This window comes from Saccostrea echinata, unplaced genomic scaffold (assembly GCF_033153115.1).
Source record: "Saccostrea echinata isolate AGI-Se365-2 ecotype Australia unplaced genomic scaffold, CSIRO_AGI_Sech_v1 ptg000020l, whole genome shotgun sequence".
Classification (NCBI taxonomy): domain Eukaryota; kingdom Metazoa; phylum Mollusca; class Bivalvia; order Ostreida; family Ostreidae; genus Saccostrea; species Saccostrea echinata.
This window is the reverse complement of record NW_026889769.1, coordinates 6,202,095-6,224,743: the sequence shown is the minus strand read 5'-3', so window position 1 is coordinate 6,224,743 and position 22,649 is coordinate 6,202,095. Positions and strand designations below refer to the sequence as shown.

The 22,649-nt window shown below is 34.0% G+C and overlaps 2 protein-coding genes across 2 annotated transcripts; both read left to right on the top strand.

The window, feature by feature from the left end:
* The first annotated feature begins 977 nt into the window (after nucleotides 1-977).
* Nucleotides 978-2,001, top strand: LOC133190122 (uncharacterized). The gene is made up of 3 exons (XM_061325597.1): nucleotides 978-1,426; nucleotides 1,653-1,748; nucleotides 1,951-2,001. Exons 1-2 carry the CDS (start codon nucleotides 1,159-1,161, stop codon nucleotides 1,709-1,711), a joined length of 327 nt encoding a protein of 108 aa, XP_061181581.1. The 5' UTR covers nucleotides 978-1,158; the 3' UTR covers nucleotides 1,712-1,748; nucleotides 1,951-2,001.
* A 6,040-nt stretch (nucleotides 2,002-8,041) lies between these two features.
* On the top strand, nucleotides 8,042-21,110 carry LOC133190001 (2-aminomuconic semialdehyde dehydrogenase-like). Its single transcript, XM_061325477.1, has 10 exons — nucleotides 8,042-8,214; nucleotides 8,947-9,147; nucleotides 12,097-12,308; nucleotides 17,272-17,438; nucleotides 17,705-17,775; nucleotides 17,876-17,980; nucleotides 18,589-18,754; nucleotides 19,529-19,642; nucleotides 19,770-19,865; nucleotides 20,117-21,110. Exons 1-10 carry the CDS (start codon nucleotides 8,048-8,050, stop codon nucleotides 20,261-20,263), a joined length of 1,446 nt encoding a protein of 481 aa, XP_061181461.1. The 5' UTR covers nucleotides 8,042-8,047; the 3' UTR covers nucleotides 20,264-21,110.
* The last annotated feature ends 1,539 nt before the right edge of the window (nucleotides 21,111-22,649 follow it).

Sequence of the window (22,649 nt, the reverse complement as noted above, 5' to 3'; positions counted from 1 at the left end):
CTAGATCTGTTTGATATTTGGATATTTTCAGTGTATACGACACGTGTATTTAAAAAAATAGTTTTTATGACAAAAGTAAGTGGCGCATGATCAGAAAAGATATTAAAATTTCCTGTCAGAAAATTAAAAACAGTATCTAATCTATTCACGTCTGTCAGTAAATAATCTATGGTGCTCATACCGTTTGCATTGAAGAAAGTAATATTGCCCTTACAATCCTTTTCCTTTCTACCATTAGCAATGCGTAATCCTGTAGTTTGACATAAATTTATCAATTTGTTACCAAAATTATTAATTCCTTTATCTATACTATATGATGGCACCTGAAGGGGGCCGGGTGTACCTTAATTAAGTTAACACTAAATAAAATTCGTTCAATTTTATTCATATAAAAAAGCATGCTATTCTTGTCGAAATAGGTTTTAAAACTGAATAATAAATTACAAAAATTATGAAAAAATAGTTGGTCATTTTTTTATGTCTAAAAGATAAAACGATCTATTTATAGTAATATTTAGCATATATTTCACGATTTTCAAGAATTAATTAGAAAAGTTGCAAATTCTCTGGAACTACATATATTTTATTAAATATTTTAAAGAAAATAAATAAATAAAAATTGGATTGGAGCATTTCATTTGCATATCAAATATTCTGATTCAGATTTTTATGAAAGGTATCAAAGTCCAATTGCAGAAAATTCATTTACATAAACTGTAAATAACAACGTAAACGTTTTTATCACTCACTTTAAAATGTTCAGATTCCATAAAGCACAAAAACCCGTAGAATCTTTTTTAAATCAGTATTAATAAAAAATAAAAATGATCGTTTCTTGTATTATAAACCGATGAAAAAAACTTGGGTAGTTTGTTTGACAAATAATAATCCGGGAAGTGATAACGCTCCCATTTTATGTCCAGCGGCATTAAACGAACACATCCTGAATGCCCTTTTTCAAGCAAAGTATACAGCTATGAAACCAGTATATTACGACATCTGCAAGCAGCAGACATTTCTTCACACCATTACGCCTTTTTCGCGTAACGTACAAATTACATCACGGTCGTCTGCTATAGGAAGGTAGAATGGTATAAAAACAGAGTAAACCATCGAACCATCGTCACTTGCTCAGTCCAGTCTCCAAACACAACAACCATGAACAAGGCAATTATCCTCATCGGCACAACTTGTCTTCTTGCCATTGCCATTGCGCAGGTGTCCGCTTACTATGGCAACACAATGATGCTCGGCACCGGTGTGGGATACCCCTCCTCCATGGTCGGGGGTGTAGGAAATGTTGCCGCTCGCAGCAATTACTACGACAACTACTACCGACAATACGAGCGCTACAACCGTGCCCAGGCCGCCAGAACTATCAACAAGTCTGTTAACGGCCTTCAGACCTCAGCTCTCCTCAGTCTTTGTAAGTTTGTGTTCAGCAGAAAAACACAAATTTTTCGTAATAATGTGTTCTAATCAATTTTTCTTTGCAAATGATGTAAAATTAAAATTGAGTTATAAGGTGATTTACCATTCTCTGCTATCAAAAGTGCAAACGTGTGTAAACATTCCTTTTTATAATTTAGATATTGTAAACTCTAATAATTGAAAGATTTTGGTTAATAATAAACCTTTTTTTTTATTTTCAGTCTCTCTGTTTGGTCTGGCAATGATCGCCACCAACACTACTGGAACCCTTGCTGGTTAAGAAGCTGTCAAGATAATCTAGAAAGTCCATCTGACAGGTGCGGCCATATGCTAGTACTTTCGTTCACTTCCGTAAAATAAGGAAACATAGTATACTTATATCAAATGGACTAAACCATTATCACAACTATTATGTAAATTTCTAATACCTCATGTAATTATTTCAAGTCGTTTCAGTCTTTTTGTTTTTATACGATCCCTTTAATTTTTGTTTTAATTATTTATCATTTATTTTTGCAGGGGTTTGACTACCAGACCAGAGGTGGTTGCTTCATTTTGTGCTCTTCGATGTGTTGAATAAAATTTTAAAAAATATGAATCAACCTTTGTCCTGAATTAGCTATCTTTTTCGCTCAGAATTGGGTTATTCGGTCATAACTCATTCTGCAGTACATTCCAAGGAATGATTTCTGTTAGTAACGGATTGAAGACATCACAGTGCACAGGAGATGGATGCACATTGAAGCTCAAGTTTAATATGTTGAAATGGTTCAATTGCAATATGTATGGCACGCCAAATTCACAAAAATTAGATAAGCATAGTTTAATATTTGATAAACTAGGTTTTTCGATTGTAAACTATAGTTTACGAACTATAAACTATAATTAACGATTCGTTAACTGTAGTTTTCATCTGCAAAATTATATTTAACGGTTGTAAAGTGTAGTTTACGAATTCTAATCTAAGTTTATCTATCTGTAAATAAACGTTAACAAATATATTTTGCTGATAAATATAGATTCTCATTTGTAAACTATAATTTACATTCGTTAACCAGAGTTAAGAGTTGTTAAGTTCGGAGATTTTTGCAAAAATAGAATTATATATACATAATTGTTTACTGGTCACATATGATTAAAATTCCCTTATCTATTTAACTGAAAACCGCCTGGCGTGACTTATGCTGCGCGATTAAAACGAATTAAACGCCGAACTTACAATTAATCAGTAGTACAATGCTTCTAGTACTCACAAATGTCGATGAAAAGAAAATATCACTCCACATTTTGATACAGATCTTGCAAGATTTTAAAATGCACGAAATGAAAAGAAAACTCTTGGAACCGTCTGATAAAATGTTTTCACCAGATTGTATATTTCATAAACAAACCCATAAAACCGATGTTGGTGAATACAAAAGGGCATTGTACTATTAATAAGTTGTGAATTCAGTATTTAATTCGGTTCGCAAGTATCGAAAATCAACCCGAGAATGCCGCCTCCAGTTGGAGGCGGCGAATTTCCAGTTTTCGTAATGGCGCCGGTTCTGACGTTTTTCTGGCACGTAAAATATCAAAACCGTGAAAAAAAGCCTGGAAAATGTCAGATATTTCGGACTAATAAACTATGTTTTACATTCCTTAATCATAGATTTCGGTCGTAAACTATAGTTAACTGTCATTAATACATATAAATTGTATTTAACAGTCGTAAACTATACTTATGGATCGTATACTATTATAGTTATGAGAGGTAAATGAACATGAGAACATTTATTATACCTTTATGATAAACTTGATGACTTTAACTTTTCAATCGTCAACTTCCCTTACTTATGCAGCAATATACCTTCATCACCTGCATACGGGGTTTATATCTCTCAGTTGATTCGATACGCCAGAGCATACTCTACGTATGAACAATTTTTAAAACGAGGTAAGTTATTGACAAACAAGTTGATGAAACAAGAATATCAGCAGTCTCGTTTAAAGTCGTCATTTCGTAAGTTCTATGATCTATACAATGACCTTGTCAGCAAATACAATATATCATTAAGTAAAATGCTGACTGACGTTTTTCATACTTATTGTTAGGCCATTATTTACACACTGAATTGTCGACGGCTTTTTTCCGTTATCTCCCGATCATGACAAGGAGCACACAGCGGGTGTGACCGGTCGGCAGGGGATGCTCACTTCTCCATGGCACCTGACCCCACCTCTGATGTTTTGGAGGTCCGTGTTTGCGCTCCTCCAAAATTTGTATTGTTTAATGGACTTTTGAGCTTGAATATTGTTCGTTATCTCCATACATTTCATAAACTATAATTCACATTTGCCAATCATAGTTTATCGTCCTAAACTATACTTCACACTCGTAAACTATAGTTAAGAGTTGTTAAATATAGTTTATGAATCTAAACACCTGTTAACTTTGAACGATATAGTTTTCAATTCAAAATCTCGCGGCACCAATCGCGAGAGGAAATACTGAATGTGTGTCATTGCCGTAAGTTCTATATAAAAACGAAAAACAAATCCTGCTTCATATAAACAGAATTACTTGGATAATTTCTTTTCTTTGTAATCTTGAATTTATAGGTCAAGATTTCATCAACTCTTTTGATACTAGCAATGCTCAGTCATTTTTGTTTGATCAGCGCAAAAGGTTGGAAAGACGGCAAGGATAAATGTCTGTGATTTATTCCGTTGCTGATGTAGAAAAATTTATTACAAACCATCAAAACGCATTTTTCACTATCTTTCTCTTTCAAATGAAAAATAGATTTTAATCAAGAATTTTTCTGTCATTTTTCTTTTTATTTCAACTAGATTTGCTTTAAAATGAAAGAACGTTTATTATACCCGCACTTTCTAAAAAAGAGAAAGTTCGGGTATATTGTTGTTACCCTGGTCCGCCCGTCCGTCTGTCACACTTTCTTCTTAATCTAACTACTCCTACATTTTAAGCAGAATTCAATTAATCTTTTGGAATATGATAAGTGGTGTCCTAAAAGGGTCAAATGGGGGTCAAAAAATGGCGTCTTTATACAAAAAGACCCTGGTTCCCAGAATTCCTTTTACATTTAGCAAAGGTGTTTGAATGGGTGATATTCTCCATTCATTTCGAATAGAAGATAGCATCTTTTCAAATGGGCGATATCTATCAATCCTGACTTGGCCATGTGAAGATAGCATGGCCATGTTATAAATCTTGACTTGGCCAAGATAGGTTGGTCATGTTATCAATCCTGACTTGGTTAAGATGATGAAAATCATGGCTTGGTCATGTTTGAAATCTTGACATGGTCATGATTACCATCCTGACTGGCCAGGATTGATTTACAATGAAATATATAGAACATGACATGGGGGTCCCCTATGGCTTTCCATAGATATCATCTATTGAATAGGTGATATCACTTATTCAAATTGATGATCATCCTCAATTCCAATTCTTAAGAAGTTAACTTCCGTAACGGTAATTCAGGAAAGTTTGTGCATTAAAGAAATGCTTCATACTTTCATTATCCTAAAACAAACTTTGATTTTAACTATTACCGATAGTTTTAACTTTTATTGCTGGGAATTAACTTCCGTAACGATATTTTCCCCAAAATTTTAACTTAATTTCGGATTCATGCGAGACTTCATGAATCATACTTTAGCGTTCTATACTGAACATCAGAAACGAAAAATTGGTCAAATTCAGCTTTATTTAAAAATAATAAAAGACTTGATGGAGCATTAACTTCCGTAACATTACCTTTAAATCAATGGTAGAATATTGAAATTGTAAAATGTTAACGATACCAGATTTGTAGACAATTCTCTTTTTTCAAGTTCTCTGATATGTCCTCTAGAGAATATTATGATGTTCATTTTGCTATTCTAAACAATTTTTTTTTTCATGTTTGATACCCTGAATTCGTTGGTCTATTTTTCGTAGAATAGAAGATAGCATCTTTTCAAATGGGCGATATCTATCAATCCTGACTTGGCCATGTGAAGATAGCATGGCCATGTTATAAATCTTGACTTGGCCAAGATAGGTTGGTCATGTTATCAATCCTGACTTGGTTAAGATGATGAAAATCATGGCTTGGTCATGTTTGAAATCTTGACATGGTCATGATTACCATCCTGACTGGCCAGGATTGATTTACAATGAAATATATAGAACATGACATGGGGGTCCCCTATGGCTTCCCATAGATATCATCTATTGAATCTAGGTGATATCACTTATTCAAATTGATGATCATCCTCAATTCCAATTCTTAAGAAGTTAACTTCCGTAACGGTAATTCAGGAAAGTTTGTGCATTAAAGAAATGCTTCATACTTTCAATATCCTAAAACAAACTTTGATTTTAACTATTACCGATAGTTTTAACTTTTATTGCTGGGAATTAACTTCCGTAACGATATTTTCCCCAAAATTTTAACTTAATTTCGGATTCATGCGAGACTTCATGAATCATACTTTAGCGTTCTATACTGAACATCAGAAACGAAAAATTGGTCAAATTCAGCTTTATTTAAAAATAATAAAAGACTTGATGGAGCATTAACTTCCGTAACATTACCTTTAAATCAATGGTAGAATATTGAAATTGTAAAATGTTAACGATACCAGATTTGTAGACAATTCTCTTTTTTCAAGTTCTCTGATATGTCCTCTAGAGAATATTATGATGTTCATTTTGCTATTCTAAACAATTTTTTTTTTCATGTTTGATACCCTGAATTCGTTGGTCTATTTTTCGTAGAATGACTTCAAAACAGCTTCGGTGCAAGGGATTACCCTATTTACTTTTACACAAAAATTGTATAATGCTCAGAAGAATATTATTTAGATTAATAAAACTGCTTCACAAATCCTAGGCATTTTCTCATTTGATCAGAATTTGAGGAAAATTATACCGGAGGCTGTTTTTATCCTGATTCAACTTAAAACTTTACAAGTAATAATTGAACAACTGAGCTGTTGATATTTGTGCAGCAATACCAGCATTCCTTGGAATATTTTGCATCTAAATATACCTTGCTTCAATTAAATAAAATAGAGCATACTCTTGTGCCGAAGCACTTTTGTTGATGTCCTTGATAATCTTGTGTAGCAAAGACCAATGACGTCATAATATGACGCCATAATGCGTACTGGCTATATCATGTCGTGGGTACCAAGTATCAGTTTTTAACTTTCTCTGTATAATATATATTATTACATTTTCAACAGTGAAATACCGTGATTTATTTATTGAATAAAAGTAATATTCTCTCACAGTGTGAAAGGATACCAAAATGATATTCTCTCACAGTGTGAAAGGATATCAAAGTAAGTAAAAAATAATTTCTGGCCTGTCATAAGATAGAGATAGCAACTAAGCATCTTGATAGAGCTAAAATTGCAAATTTCTTCCCAAATATGTTGCTAAAATCCATGCTATGTAATGCTTTCAATCACACAACTGCTAAGCTATGACGTCTCAACCGCTTAACTATGACGTCAAGCCTATGACTGTTTTAAGAAAAGACAGAGGCAAAGGGAAAATCAAAGAAAATGTAATAAACAGAAAATTCAATGTTTTGTAGATGAATATGGAATTTACTTCACTCGTGAGACAGAATTTTTTGATATTTTCACTCGTGCTTCGCACTCGTGAAAATATCAAAAAATGCTGTCCCACTCGTGAAATAAATTCCATATTCATCTACAAAACATTGAATATCATCTATATATATATATATATATATATATATATATATATATATATATATATATATATATATATATATATATATATATATATATATATACATGATATATATATATAGTCCTTAGGCATTTCAATTAGTTTATTTACATAGAAATGCCTATACCTATAGCCTTAACTCACTTGCGCAGATCAAAAGCTGAATAGGTGATATCACCTATTCGAATGGGTGATGCCACGTTGAATGGGGGGTGATGTCACTTATTCGAATATGTGATAGTAAAACGGTCCCTCGTACACCTGACTAGTGATTAATGCAGGGATCCCGGGTTCGATTCCGGGTCTAGCTATGAATTTCCTTCATTTCTGTTTCATTTCGAGCAGTTGACCATCCCTGGACTCGCAGGTGAAAGTTCCTTCAACTTGTACTAAAGAAAATGGTTGGTTGTCTTCGAGGGTGCATTAATGGGAGGAATGTATTGTCTGGGCTATAAGGACCGTGGATATCGGCCTGAGTGCATGGCCGACTAGTAATGCAGGGGTCCCGGTTTCAATTTCCGTCCAGCCACAGGGGCTTGCTCCCGGCGTGTAATAATTATTTATTTAAAAAAATCGTATACGGTAATACTAAAGCAACACGGTCCAGCCATAAGTTTTCCTCCGTTCCCATGCTTCCTGATATATTTTAAATAAATTTTTTATGTGGAAAAAAATCCCTTCATTTTTCTGATGTCAAAGGTTCTACGAAAGGGATTTTTTTTAAAATAAATTTTAATAAAAATCATGTGAGACAGGATTTTAAAAATGCTGGTAACAACTTTGATTTATAGTATCCAAGATTTTCGTAATGCTTATAAGTTTTTGTCCATAACTAGGCACCGTATGAAAATTTGAGCAATGGAGAAGGTGATCGTTCAAAACTTTGTCAACGGAAAGTTTGTTCCGACGGAAAAATATATCGATAGTTTTGATCCATCGACAGGTGAAGTTTGGGCAAAGATACCAGACAGTGGAGAGAAAGAAATTAACGATGCTGTCACCGCCGCCAAGGCAGCGTTTCCGAAGTAAGAAAGTAGACTTTTTCGTGCATTCTGAACCGAATTTCCTCCATGTCCGAAGTATATATATATACATGATCCACGATACCGTAGTGACCTGTATAATTAGAGTTTGTTGCAAGAAGACGGCGATTATAGTTTTGATAACTTTCTGAGTTAATCAATAGGGTCATAGGTGACTGACTAAATGATGGACCAATCGGAATGTAGAAAATCCACATACCTACTTGATCTATGTTAATATGGTGCGCAATTTTGGCTATAATTAAAATTTCATGTATGTCAGTAGTCAATCAGATGATCGCCTGTCGTGCACACTTCAAACTGAAAAAAAAACCCAATTACAAGTAATCATACAAAGTATAGATCTTATAAAATTTTAATTTAGTATTGAAGATTCAGATTTTGACATACTTGTTGTTGTTGCTATTGGTTTGGGGGGGGGGGGGGGGCAGTTATGACATCTAGAATATTCAGGGTATATTGTTTTTGGTCTGTCTGTTTTCTGCCAAAACTGCAACCTTGCCCAAAACTTTTGAATGGTTGGAGCTATGGCTTTTGTATTTCACTTGTGTATTCCTTATGACAAGACCTTTCTTTAGTTTTTTTTTTTTACTTCGTGACCTTGACCTTTGAGTTTGACCTACTCTTAACTTGGCCATAACCTCTAAATGGTTGATGGGCTTATTTCACATGTGTATTCCATGTCACATGCTAATGCTTTTTGATTTCATTTAGATGGTCCAGCACTCCAGTTTTAGACAGGTCTAAACTTATGCTAAGAATTGCTGATCTGATTGAGGCAAGGCAAAATGAGTTTGCTGAACTTGAGTCAAAAGACCAAGGAAAGCCAGTGTGGTTGGCTAAAACTGTTGACATTCCACGCTTGATGCACAATTTTCGAAGCTACGCAACATCAGTTTTACATGATGTGAACAGGTAATATGTAATACTGTCATCGTAAAAAAAAATAAAATCAAAATTTATTAGACAGTTAATAAAGAAATAAAGAATAGTTTATGGTATCCACTCATGAGAATCTTTCAAAAAATAAATTTCCGAAATTTATAAACTTTTTGAATCAGAATTATTAAACAATATCTTAAGAGCAGGATTTGATATATTATATCACATGGAAATATTAAATAATGCCGAGCGACACTGGTTTTTGCGACGGGGGTCTAGCAGTTTTGTCACATTTCTATTGTTATTCATAGGCAGTTTTCAATGACATTGTTTACATCGAGCTGCAACTTGTCCATTTGTCTCATTTGCACAGAATGTGTATTTTGATCTAAACTTATACATATCCAAAGGTCAATGTTGGACAAATTGCGGCTCATATGTAATTTTTTGAAAAATTCTCCAAACTTCGGTCGAGTTGGCTACTAAATTAGCAGGTCAAGAGAGTCAACCGTTTGATATCATAATCACTTTACTCATGTGACATTCCACTGTTCGCTATACTTTCATTGTGTCTGTCAATCGAGGGCTGTACACACATATATGTATTTAAGTACAAAATCTTACTATGTATAGACTTTTAATACAGTGAATCATAAGATTTTTTTAATCTTATAAAACTGTATTAAGAATAGGACAATGCTCTATTTCTTGTACAAGTCTTAACCCTTTCATTTTTAAACCAATCAAAAGTACTCACATTGGGGTCATCCTATTTTTATAATAACAAAAAAGCACATGGTACATAATGCTCGACTTCAGCAGTACACATACGTTTTATGGGAAGGAGATCAAAAGGAGTAACTACATGTGATTGTAAAAGTTGCTCAAATGCTGCATTATCTATTCTAAAGAAGTTTTTATAACTTCTGGGGTCTTCTCTTTGTACCTCATCTTGCGATGCATTATGTTCACCAAGTACATTTACGAGTGTTCCGCTGTTGTTTCCATTATGATGGTCTTTTCAGTTTTAATGCAGTGCATAATACTATAACAGATAATGCTGACGGAACCTCGTTTTTCATCCATTATTGAGAGAGAGAGAGAGAAAAAATATATTGCGAGGGAAACATGTAGAAAATACCTAAAGTCTATTAACAATCTAATAAGACATGTATAAACATGGGCACAGGAAAGTATAATAATACAAATGCAATACTTGCATAATATTACAAATCTTGCAACGTGTACCGACTTCAAACTATTGAAGAATTTTGCGAAAATTTTATTAGGGTCTTAAAGTTTACATGTACCTTGTCTTTTTCACTAAATTGTGCTTTTCGTTTGGAATTTTGAAGGAAATTCTGGTATTGCCAGTGCAAATCAGGTGCACGATTAGTAGGTAGCTGTGCTAGCTCATGTCGCTTCCGTATTATGGCCTGCAGGCATCTACAGACACATCCCTAAACACTATATCATACCTGACAATATTTGAATTGCCGAAATGAAACAGAAATTGAAATGATTATGAACATAGTAACGTTGTAGAGTTTTCTTTGACCATGGTTTTTAATATCGAATATACTTGTTCCGTCAATAAAATGTTAATTTAAATTACATTTATAATTTCTTTATTGCATAATATACCCATATGGGTCAAGCAATACAATACAAAATAAAAAAAAAAAACAGAGAACATTGAATGTTTATAAACAATAGGTACAATTTAAGTAATTTACTCAATATATGTTACATTGATGTGGACCTTTTATTTCTTAATTCTAATGATTGTTTTATAAAAGTGCAAACAGTCAGTATAACTTCAAATGTTGGACTAAGTATATATTCAAGTTTCTGTATGGGTGATTTGAGATAGAATGAGGAACAATAATTATCTAGCATGGTTTTTATAAGTATATTCCTTGCTTGTATATTCAATTTACATTGTAAAAAAGAAATGAAATTCATCATCAATAGCATTACATGAAGTGCATTATCTTTACAGATAGTTTGTATTTCTTGGAATTGTCAAGTTAACCTAGCAACTCAAATTATTAGTTAAAATTTTATATTTCATTTCTGAATGTTGTTTATCTATACATGCATATAATAAAATATGTATCATCGTGAGTACTACATACATGTATACTTTAATTGTTTCATTACACATGTTTGTATTACTACGTATTACATGTACAGTGAATAACGATTAAATCTAGTGTGACATTGAAGTCATGTAAATGTGAATCTTTCCTAATACATACATTCATTCTTTAAATTGAAAAGCATTCAGAATATAAAATGAAAAATGATAAAGCTAAAGTAAAAAAAAAGGGGGGGGGGCATTTTTTTAATACATATATATGTAAGAAAACTTGAGATTAAGCTGATTCGGTGCTAGGCAGCAAATTTATGGATATGAATCATGAAAATGGTCAATATGTATGGCCATGAATTATGTATTATTTGTGTGAATCATGAAACTACATAATCTCTCTCTCCTCCGTTTAAATTCATACTGAGGAATCAATCTTGAAATGATGTGCAAATGTTTACATTCCACTTCCATGCGATTTAAATAACTCCGCCCATTTGTGGGTACCTTAAATTCGAAAGTGGTCCAGTTCAAATTTCCGGAATTTAAGGCTTATACATGTTATTTTCAATGACGTTGTGTGGAATTATAGGAATATGTTTAACAAAAAATTCGAAGTATAAATATCAAACGCATATGTATGCACAATAATCATAGATTAATTTAGCAATATAGTCTAATTTAAGGCTTAAAATGGGTGGCCGAAAAGGTTCCAGATGACACTCTAAAGTGCACTTATTCTTTGTAATGTGTCTGTGAGGTGTGTAAGACTTGCATGGTTTGTTAGAGAATAGTCATAGTGAATTATCTTTCAGAGATGATTAATTATTTTTTAATACAATGTTCAGAATATATGTATAGTAAAACATGGAACATTTTCTTAATGACAGGTCCACAGTGATGGAGCCTGTGGGAGCCATTAATTACACTGTGAGGGAGGCAGTGGGTGTGGCTGGACTCATCAGTCCGTGGAACCTCCCCCTATACCTCCTGTCCTTTAAGATTGCCCCCGCCATTGCCTGTGGTAACACTGTTGTGGCCAAACCCAGTGAGATGACATCAGTCACTGCTTGGAAGCTTTGTCAGATATTTGAGGAAGCAGGCAAATAAATATTTTGTAATATGAGAGGTGATCAAAAAATTCACGAACTATCTCTATATTTAAAAAGCCACAATTCATATCAGAATGAAATTTGGCACACATATAGTCATACACATGTTGTATAAATAGCTGATGCTATATAATGTTTTGCTCTGTGCTTGTGACGTCACAATGTGAAAATGATGTCAATATTGCGTGACTTGTGACAAAAAATGGTTCTCAGTTGTACTCGAGCAACGAACAGCTGTAAAGTTTAATGTATATCTTGGAAATTCCTTTTCAGTTGAGTATGATGATTTGTACAAGGTTTATGAAGACAAAAGACTTACCAGAAGTTCAATCATTAATTGGGTTGATTGTTTTAGTGAAGGCAGGGAGATGGTTAAAAATGATGTTTGTTCTGTGCCTTGCGAAAGCAAGCCGGGGAAAAGATGTGTCCTTACAAGAGCAATTTGTTATGAAAGATCGCCAAGTTACAATTAGAAAAATAGTTGAGTATCTTAACAATAATATAATTATTAAATCCCTAAAATATCATTTACTTTAGACTTTAAACATATGAGATATGATAAAAAGAAGGCGTCCATACTTTATCCACATTGGATAAACGACGCTCCTGAGACAGAGTACTCGGGTTATGAAGGTCACCATACTAATTCTTGGAAGGGATATCCTTATCCACCCATCCTATTGCCGATGGCCATTTCTGACAGATGGACTATTCTTGTTAAAAAATAACTTGCACGGTAAGTAGTATAAGACTCGGAAAATTTTTTTAGCTTTTGTGAACAGACCGCTACAGAGCATGTCACATGACAACCTGGATCACGTGATTCACACCTGGGCAGAACAATGGCAGATGTGCATTAAAATCGGAGAGGACTACTTTAAAAAATAATGAACACTGAAACCTCATTTTATTTCTTTTAGGGAAGTAATTCAATTAGTTTGCGAACTTTTTGATCACCCCTCGTATCTCACAAATAAGACAAGACTGACAAAATATTGTTATGCCTTATCAGAGAATATGATAATATATCACATACTTTATAACTTATAGCAATTGTACACATATGTCATTAGAAGCATAATAAAAATTTTTAGCTCACCTGAGCTGAAAGCTCAAGTGAGCTTTTCTGATCACCCGTTGTTCGTCGTCTGTCTGTCTGTAAACTTTTCACATTTTCAACTTCTTCTCAATTAAGAACCCCTGGGCCAATTTTGACCAAAATTGGAACAAAGCATCCTTAGGTGAAGAAGAGTTTAAATTGTTAAAATGAAGGACCAAGCCCCTTCCAAGGGGAGATAATCAAGAAAAGACAAAAATAGGGTGGGGTCATTAAAAAATCTTCTTCTCAAGAACCACTGGGCCAGAAAAGCTGAAACTTATGTGGAAGCATCCTGGAGTAGTGTACATTCTAAATTGTTCAAATCATGATCCCCGGGGGGTAGGGCAGGGCCACATTAGGGAATCCAACTTTTACATTAAAATATATAGGAAAAATCTTTAAAAATCTTCTTCTCAAGAAAACCACTGGGCCAGAAAAGCTGAAACTTTTGTGGAAGCATCCTGGTGTAGTGTAGATTCTAAATTGTTTAAATCATGACCCCCAGGGGTAGGGTGGGACCACAATAGGGAATCTAAGTATTACATGAAATATATAGGAAAAATCTTCTTCTCAAGGTCCACTGGGCCAGAAAATCTGAAACTTATGTGGAAGCATTCTGGAGTAGTGTAGATTCTAAATTGTTCAAATCATGATTCCCAGGGGTAGGGTGGGGCTACAATAGGGAATCCATTTTTTACATTGAAATATGTAAAAAATATCTTTAAAAATCTTCTTCTCAAGAACCACTGGGCCAGAAAAGCTGAAACTTATGTGGAAATATCCTGGAGTAGTGTAGATTCTAAATTGTTCAAATCATGATCCCCAGGGGTAGGGTGGGGCTACAATAGGGAATTCATTTTAAGTTCACCTGAGCCCAAGGCTCAAGTGAGCTTTTCTGATCGAAATTTGTCCGTTCTCTATCATTGTTGTTGTCTGCGGCAGCGTCATTGTAAACTTTTCACAATTTCATCTTCTTCTCCAGAACCACTGGGCCAATTTCAACCAAACTTGGCACAGAGTATCCTTGGGTGGAGGGGATTCAAGTTTGTTCAAATGAAGGGCCACATCTTCTTTCAAGGGGAGATAATTACAAATTAGTGAAAAATTAATGGCATCTTTTAAAAATCTTCTTCTCAAGAACCACTAGGCCAGGAAAGATGAAAATTATGTGGAATCATCGTCAGGTAGTGTAGATTCAATTTTGTTCAAATTATGACTCCTGGGGGTAGGGTGGGGCCACTATTGACAAGCAAATTTTTACATAGTAATATATAGGAAAAATCTTTAAAAGTCTTCTTCTCAAGAACAGCAAAGCCATGATTTGTCATATTTATATGGTAGCATCTTCAGGTAGTGTAGATTCAGGTTTGTTCGAATCATGACCCCTGGGGGTAGGGTGGGGCCACAATGGATGAGCAAGGTTATACATAGGAATACATAGCAGTTTTTTTTTAAAAGTCTTCTTCTCAGGAACATCAAAGACATGATTGGTTATATTTATATGGTAGCATCCTCAAGTAGTGTAGATTCCAATTTGTTCAAAACATGACCACTGGGGTAGGGTGGAACCACAATGGACAAGCAAAGTTTTACATAGGAATATATAGGAAAAATCTTCTCATGAACAACAAAGCCATGATTTGTCATTATCTATTTGGAAGCATCCTCGGGTAATGTAGATTCCAGTTTGTTCAAATCATGACCCTGGGGGGTAGGGCTGTGTATTGAGCAAAAAATTTCGATACGATACAATATTTTATAAAGCATTATGCAATATATTGGATACTTTAACAAGTCTATCAAAAAATGAGTGTTTTATAAACCATTTCCAAATTTTTGTCTTACTGTCATTACAAAATACACTTCAAATTCAAACTTTTAATGACTGTAAAACCAACATGTTTAAAAAACATTATCTATGCATTTTATAATAATTATTTAAGATGTCCTATCTCCTTAATGTTTATATCATTATTGATCTGTTTTAATTCAAAACAGTCAAATATAATCTTTGGTAATTGAAATTCCTAACTTTTTCACAGAATTATAAGAAAAACTGCCTGCCCGATACATATTGGAAGTTATTTCTTCAATATGATACATTCTTGAATATTGATACGTATCGATATATATCAATATATTGATACAGCCCTACCGGGGGGTGGGGCCACAATGGTCGAGCAAAGTTATTTATGGAAATACATACGATTTTTTAAAAATCTTCTTCTCAAGAACAGCAGAGCCATGATTAGTTATATGGAAGCATCCTCAGGTAGTGTAGATTCAGATTTGGTCAAATCATGCCCCCATGGGGATAGGGTGGGACCACAATGAAAGTTCAAACTTATAGGAAAAAAGCCACATTTTGGCAAAGAAATGTGTAAGCATCCTTAGTGTTAATTCAAGTTTCTTCATATCATACCCCCCCCCCCCCTCCTTTTAAGGGGTAGGTCAGGGCCACTTCTGCATTAATACTTTTTAAAACTGAACTTATTTCTGCTTTTTTCCTAGCCACAGTGCTCAGGTGAGCAATGTGGCCCATGGGCCTCTTGTTTACATTGAAATATATAGGAAAAATCTTTTTCTCAAGAAAACCACTGGGCCAGAAAAGCTAAAACTTTTGTGGAAGCATCCTGGTGTAGTGTAGATTCTAAATTGTTCAAATCATGACCCCCAGGGGTAGGGTGGGGCCACAATAGGGAATCTAAGTTTTACATGAAATATATAGGAAAAATCTTCTTCTCAAGATCCACTGGGCCAGAAAATCTGAAACTTACATGTATGTGGACGCATTCTGGAGTAGTGTAGATTCTAAATTGTTCAAATCATGATTCCCGGGGGTAGGGTGGGGCTACAATAGGGAATCCAATTTTTACATTAAAATATGTAGAAAAAATCTTTAAAAATCTTCTTAAGAACCATTGGGCCAGAAAAGCTGAAACTTATGTGGAAATATCCTGGAGTAGTGTAGATTCTAAATTGTTCAAATCATGACCCCTGGGGGTAGGGTGGGGCTACAATAGGGAATCCATTTTTTACATTGAAATATGTAGAAAAAATCTTTAAAAATCTTCTTAAGAAACACTGGGCCAGAAAAGCTGAAACTTTTGTGGAAGCATCCTGAGGAAGTGTAGATTCTAAATTATTCAAATCATGACCCCTGGGGGTAGGCGACCACAATAGGTTTACAAGGGGGGGAAATCAGGTGAAGAACAGCAGGGCCAAAGTTACTCAGGTGAGAGTTGTGGCCCATGGGCCTCTTGTTTTTATTCTGTAAAGATGCTTAGAATAGGTGTGGAAATAAAGCAGGTTTTTATAGCTACAAGTTTGGCAAGAGATATAGTTGATAAAGATAAGCTTAAGCTTGGTATATTAATTTTCCTTTTCTATAATGGTTAGTGTTCTTGCCATTAACATGACAGACAGTCAAAAAACATGAGGAGAAACTTTGAGTGATATCTTTAAGGTGTAAAGATATTTTTAATGGAGGGTAGGGGATGTGACTGTCAGACCTTCCCCTTGACTTGAGCAAGATAATTCAATAAGCTCCTATACAGATTTAAGGGTTCCAGGGTTGAAATCCTGGTTTGGGCCATTGCATTATAACCCTAACCATTTTACTTTGAAGAATAAAACATTTAAATTCTTAAGTTACATGGACAGTAAAACCTTGTTATTGCGAACTCAATGGAATGAAGAAAACAGATATCCAAGAATTTGAGACATCGAGATTTAAATACATAATGAAAAATAGTTGGGACTTTCACCCCACTTCAACATGTCCATGGTATTCAACTTATTCAAGTCCAAGATAATGAATTCAACTGTATATCTTTACCCCCCTTTTTTGACAGGTGTGCCACCTGGAGTGATTAATATTGTATTTGGAGTTGGTCCCCAGGCAGGAGAAGCTCTCGTCAAACATCCTGATGTACCCCTGATATCATTTACCGGCGGGACTGTTACTGCCAAAAAAATTCGGGAAGCTGCTGCTCCTTACTGCAAAAAATTCTCCTTGGAGGTAAAGAAGGGGTACACATGAAAAACATAAACTTACAATATTTACATATGAAAAACATATTGGCCTACTTACAATATTTTAAAATATTATCAAACAAAGATTGTTAGAGAAAGATAGAGATGTATACACTTTGAGGTCACTTAATAGGAAGTTAAAAAATTTGAGATTCTGCATGCCCTACCTACATGTACTTTACGTAGCTAATTTTCTAGATTCTTACTTGTTTTATCTTTCATTAGATACATGTATGACTATCCTCATTTCAGCTTGGTGGAAAAAATGCTGCAGTAATTTTTGATGATGCTGACTTGGAGAAATGTTTATCAACTTCACTTAGGTATGCAAGTTACTTATTTTTCTTTATTTATGAAGTACAGTGTATTGGCATGACAGAATGTTTTTTGGATAACTCTCTGAAACATGCAGGTATTTTTCAGATCAAGTTTTGCTAATCAAGGGGAAATCTGCCTTTGTACAAGCAGGATTTACGTACAGAAGCAACTTTATCCAAAGTTTCTAGAGAAATTTGTCACTGAAACCAAGTAAGGACTGATTTACAAAAAACCCAGATATACCAGTAGCATGTATGTGAACTTTCATGAATTCAATTGTTACAAAGTTTGTTTTTTTTTTAATCAAATTGTCAACATTTTTTTGCAACAGATCTGTAGTTCACTTTTTCCAGGTAATTGAGCTACAGATCTGCAGCTACATTTTTGTTTAAAAACACCTTAGGAGGATAATATACACATGTATAAATAGTCCATATTTTGAAGAGTAACAGCTGAAATTGATATCCCTCCGAAAACTATTGTCAACCGACACATCACAGGCATGTGTCTCCATTATGTTGTCCATTGCCATGTGTGTTGCTAATGCTGAGGGTAACATTAAAAATTGGTTAATGCTTCTAAACCAATCAAATTTCGGTATTTAATACAAAAGTATAATAAAATATGTTATCCTATGCATTTATATACATACCGATATATTGCAGTTTCACTTGAAAAGGAGCAGAATGTGGAAAGAATGATCAAGTGTCAGAATTTGATTAACACTTAATTTGCATTTAATTTATTCCATCTGGTATAATGCTAGTAATTACTTTTTTCGTGAAGTAAAGTAATTCTCTGTTTCTTTATAAATTTAGGAAAATAAGGGTTGGTGATCCAAGAAATGAGAAGACATTTATGGGGGCTTTGATAAGTAAAGAACATTTGACAAAGGTCAAAGGTTATGTGGATTTGGCTGAAAAAGAAGGAGCAACAATTGCATGTGGTAAAGAGGATTTGAATCTGGAAGATGGCAACAAGAATGTAAGTGTCAAAATTATAAGCATATGCCATTAATTGAGCTCTTTTCCTTTCCTCTAACTTATCTCTGGAAGGATACTAATTGCTTCACTCTATTATTATTCACCTTTTATTTAAGAAAGAATTTCCTTGTCATAAGAATTTGGGCAAGGTTTTTATTTTCAAACGAAATCTCTTGACTATCAGGGTATTTTCTCCAATAATTACAATAACAAGGGAATTATTTCTGTTCTACTGTGGCAAATTTTTAACACCTATACAGTGAATTGGGAAAGCTAGATTTCCTCCAACAGAATTGTCTTTAAACATCATAATTGAATGCTACTTTGCACAACTCATTAGAAAATTATCAAAATACCTAGTAAACTTTTTCCAGTGAATAGGATAGTTCATGAGTTGTAGTAAGGACCAGTGTTTAATAAAGCTTATCTGTTTACAGGGATACTTCAAGAGTTGTAGTAAGGACAAGTGATATGATTATCTCTTTTTTAACAAAGATATTTCATGAGTTATAGTAAGGACCACTATTTAATATAATTTATCTGTTTACAGGGATAATTTATGAGTTGTAGTAAGGACCAGTGTTTAATATAATTATATCTTTACAAGGATATTTCACGAGTCATAGAAAGGACCACTGTTTAATTTAACTTACCTGTTTACAGGGATATTTCATGAGTCGTAGTAAGGACCAATGTTTATTTATCTGTTTACAGAGATATTTCATGAGACCTAGTAAAGATGACTGTTTAATTAATATAATTTATCTGTTTACAGGGATATTTCATGAGACCCACTGTCATAACTGACGTGAAGGATGACTCTCGTTTGATGAAAGAAGAAATTTTTGGCCCAGTGACTTGTATTGTGCCATTTGACACAGAGGAAGAGGTAGGATTTACATGGAGTCAGTGTGCTACGTACATGTGCAGTATATGGTAAACACACTGTGTATGAGATTTACATTGTGTTAGTTCTGCCTCTTAGACATGTGAAATGATTATTTCTCCCTTTGAAGGCAATAAGACGAGCCAATGACGTGGAGTATGGCTTATCAGCCACTGTGTGGACTGAGAATGCATCTCGACTTCACAGAGTCTCCAAGTCTCTACAGGTATTGTTTTTATCAGTATTTACTATGTATTGGTGTATCCTACCCCAGAAGCCATGAAAAAATCAAAAGATTGGAGGAATATGTCAGGCTAAAATTCTACAAAGCTTACGGTATGGTACTGTGTAACCAACCCAACTAAAGAAAAAATTCTGATTCTTGTACATGTATATTGAAATACATAGCAGCCATTTTGATGTTTTACAAGAATTAGACATTACATGTATTTTACAAGCTGTTTTAACATTTTACAGGTTGGGACAGTGTGGGCTAACTGTTGGCTTGTGAGGGACCTGAACATGCCATTTGGAGGAGTCAAGAATTCAGGGGTCGGATTTGAGGGCAATACCGATTCTCTTGAATTCTTTACAAATGAGAAAACAATTTGTGTGAAACTATAAACAAAAACCTAAGTTGTATTTCTCTTACTCATAATTTGAAAGTATGAAAATTCTAGGCAAATGCAATCAAAGCCCGAGATGATTAATCCTGCACATTCTAATTACACAATATTCTTGATAGCTTTAAAAAAAATTAATCTTCCTACTTCTGTATGATGTTACATTTGTTCCTGATCAGATTGGTACTTGCCTTTATTCTCCAGAGGGTAAAAAAAATCACAGTCTCAATAAAACTTTTTTAAAAAGTTAATATTCTGTAAAATAAAATTATGATTTTTGACTTCAAAGACTTGTTAAACACTACAGCAGATTCAAACAAACATGATAGAAAATATGAAAACTCAAACACCTATGAATTGACATCTCTATACAATAAGTGCTATGTATGACATCACTGTGCTTTACAGATAACTTCATTTATTAACAGCTGCTCTGCTTGTTTGCTTGTTTGTTTTATTTGATATGTTCTGTTTGTTTGCTTGTTTGTTTTATGTGATATATGTCTGTTTTATGTGATATATGTTTGTTTTATGTGATATGTTTTATAAATACTGATGTATTGTTGATCCATGTAGTTTCTTTATGAAGTAAGTCACATACTTTTCTCACACATTCCAGATCTAGACCAAAGTTTATTTGCATAATATGCATGCATAAAGCATTTATTATTTCATATAAAAATGGATTTTGGTACATGTTGTGATGTAGGGCATACATGTAAGGCATAATACTATATATTGTACATGTAAGTTCATGTGCCTTGAATATTGTTTGAAAGGCAATTATCTTAAGGAAAAGATCTTTTCTATGTTTCTAATTTTGAAGAGAAAAAAATAAACAGAAATTGATAGCATAAAATATTTGTTATATTTCTTAGCTCACCTGAGCTACATAGTACTAGCTCAAATGAGCTTTTCTGATACCTGTTGTTGGTATCTGTCTGTCTGTCTGTCTATCTATCCATCTTTCTGTCTGTAAAATTGACACGCTTACTACTACTTCTCTAGAACCATGGAATATATAGGAAATTAACAATCTTTTAACTATATGTGTTGTAACGCCATGAATGCCTCCCTCAGGCAGCAATAATTTCAAATTGCAAATTGTAAACTGCACATCTGTAGCAGACATAATGATTAGAAACTGTGAAGTTTTAAATCTTTTCCAAGTTCAAGGGGGATAACTCTGTCAAAAATCATTGGACCACAACCAAATTCAAACTTGACTGTATTTTCTGGTAAAATACCTGTATATGGAATTTCAACCTTATACATACATCCCTACAAAAGTTAGCGAGCTGAAACTGAAATTTTCTTATTTTTTTCTAAATTCAAGAGGGATTACTCTGTAAAAAATCATCGGACCACAACCAAATTCAAACTTGACCTGTATTTTCTGGTAAAATACCTGCACATGCAATCTCAACCTTGTACATACATCCCTACAAAAGTTAGAGAGAAGAAATTGAAAATTTCTTATTTTTTTCTAAGTTCAAGAGGAATAACTCTGTTAAAAATTATTGGACCATGACCAAATTCAAACTTGACCTGTATTTTCTGGTAAAATACCTGCACATGCAATCTCAACCTTATACATACATCCCTACAGAAGTTAGATAGCGGAAACTGAAAATTTCTCATCTTTTTCTAAGTTCAAGAGGGATAACTCTGTCAAAAATCATTGGACCACGACCAAATTTGAACTTGACCTGTATTTTCTGGTAAAATACCTGCATGTGGAACTTCAACCTCATACATACATCCCTACAAAAGAGGTCCAGGGGCCACATCGCTCACCTGAGCACTTTGGCTAGGAAAAAGCAGAAATCAGTTCAGTATTGAAAAGTTTAAATATAAAAATGGTTGGGGGGTATGATTTGAACAAGCTTGAATCTAAACTTCCTAAGGATGCTTTTGAATTAATATGACACATAATGGCTTTGCTGTTCTTAAGATGAAAATTTTTGGTATATCCTTTATATTCCCTTGTATAACTATGATCCCCTGTTATGGCCCCTCTATTCTCCTGGGGGATGGGCATGATTTGAACAAATTTTTAAATCTACATTAACTGAGGATGCTTTTATATTATAATGACCAATCATGCCTTTGTTGTTCTTGTGAAGATTTTTAAAGATTTTTCCAATGTTATACTTATCGCCCATTGTGACCCCACCCTACCCCCAGGGGTCATGATTTGAACAAGCTTGAATCTACACTACCTGAGGATGCTTCCATATAAATATGTCTACCGTAATAATCATGGCTTTGCTGTTCTTGAGAAGAAGATTTTTAAAGATTTTTTCCTATGTATTCCTATGTAAAACTTTGATTTCCCATTTTGGCCCCACCCTACCCCTGGGATCATGATTTGAACAAGCTTGAAT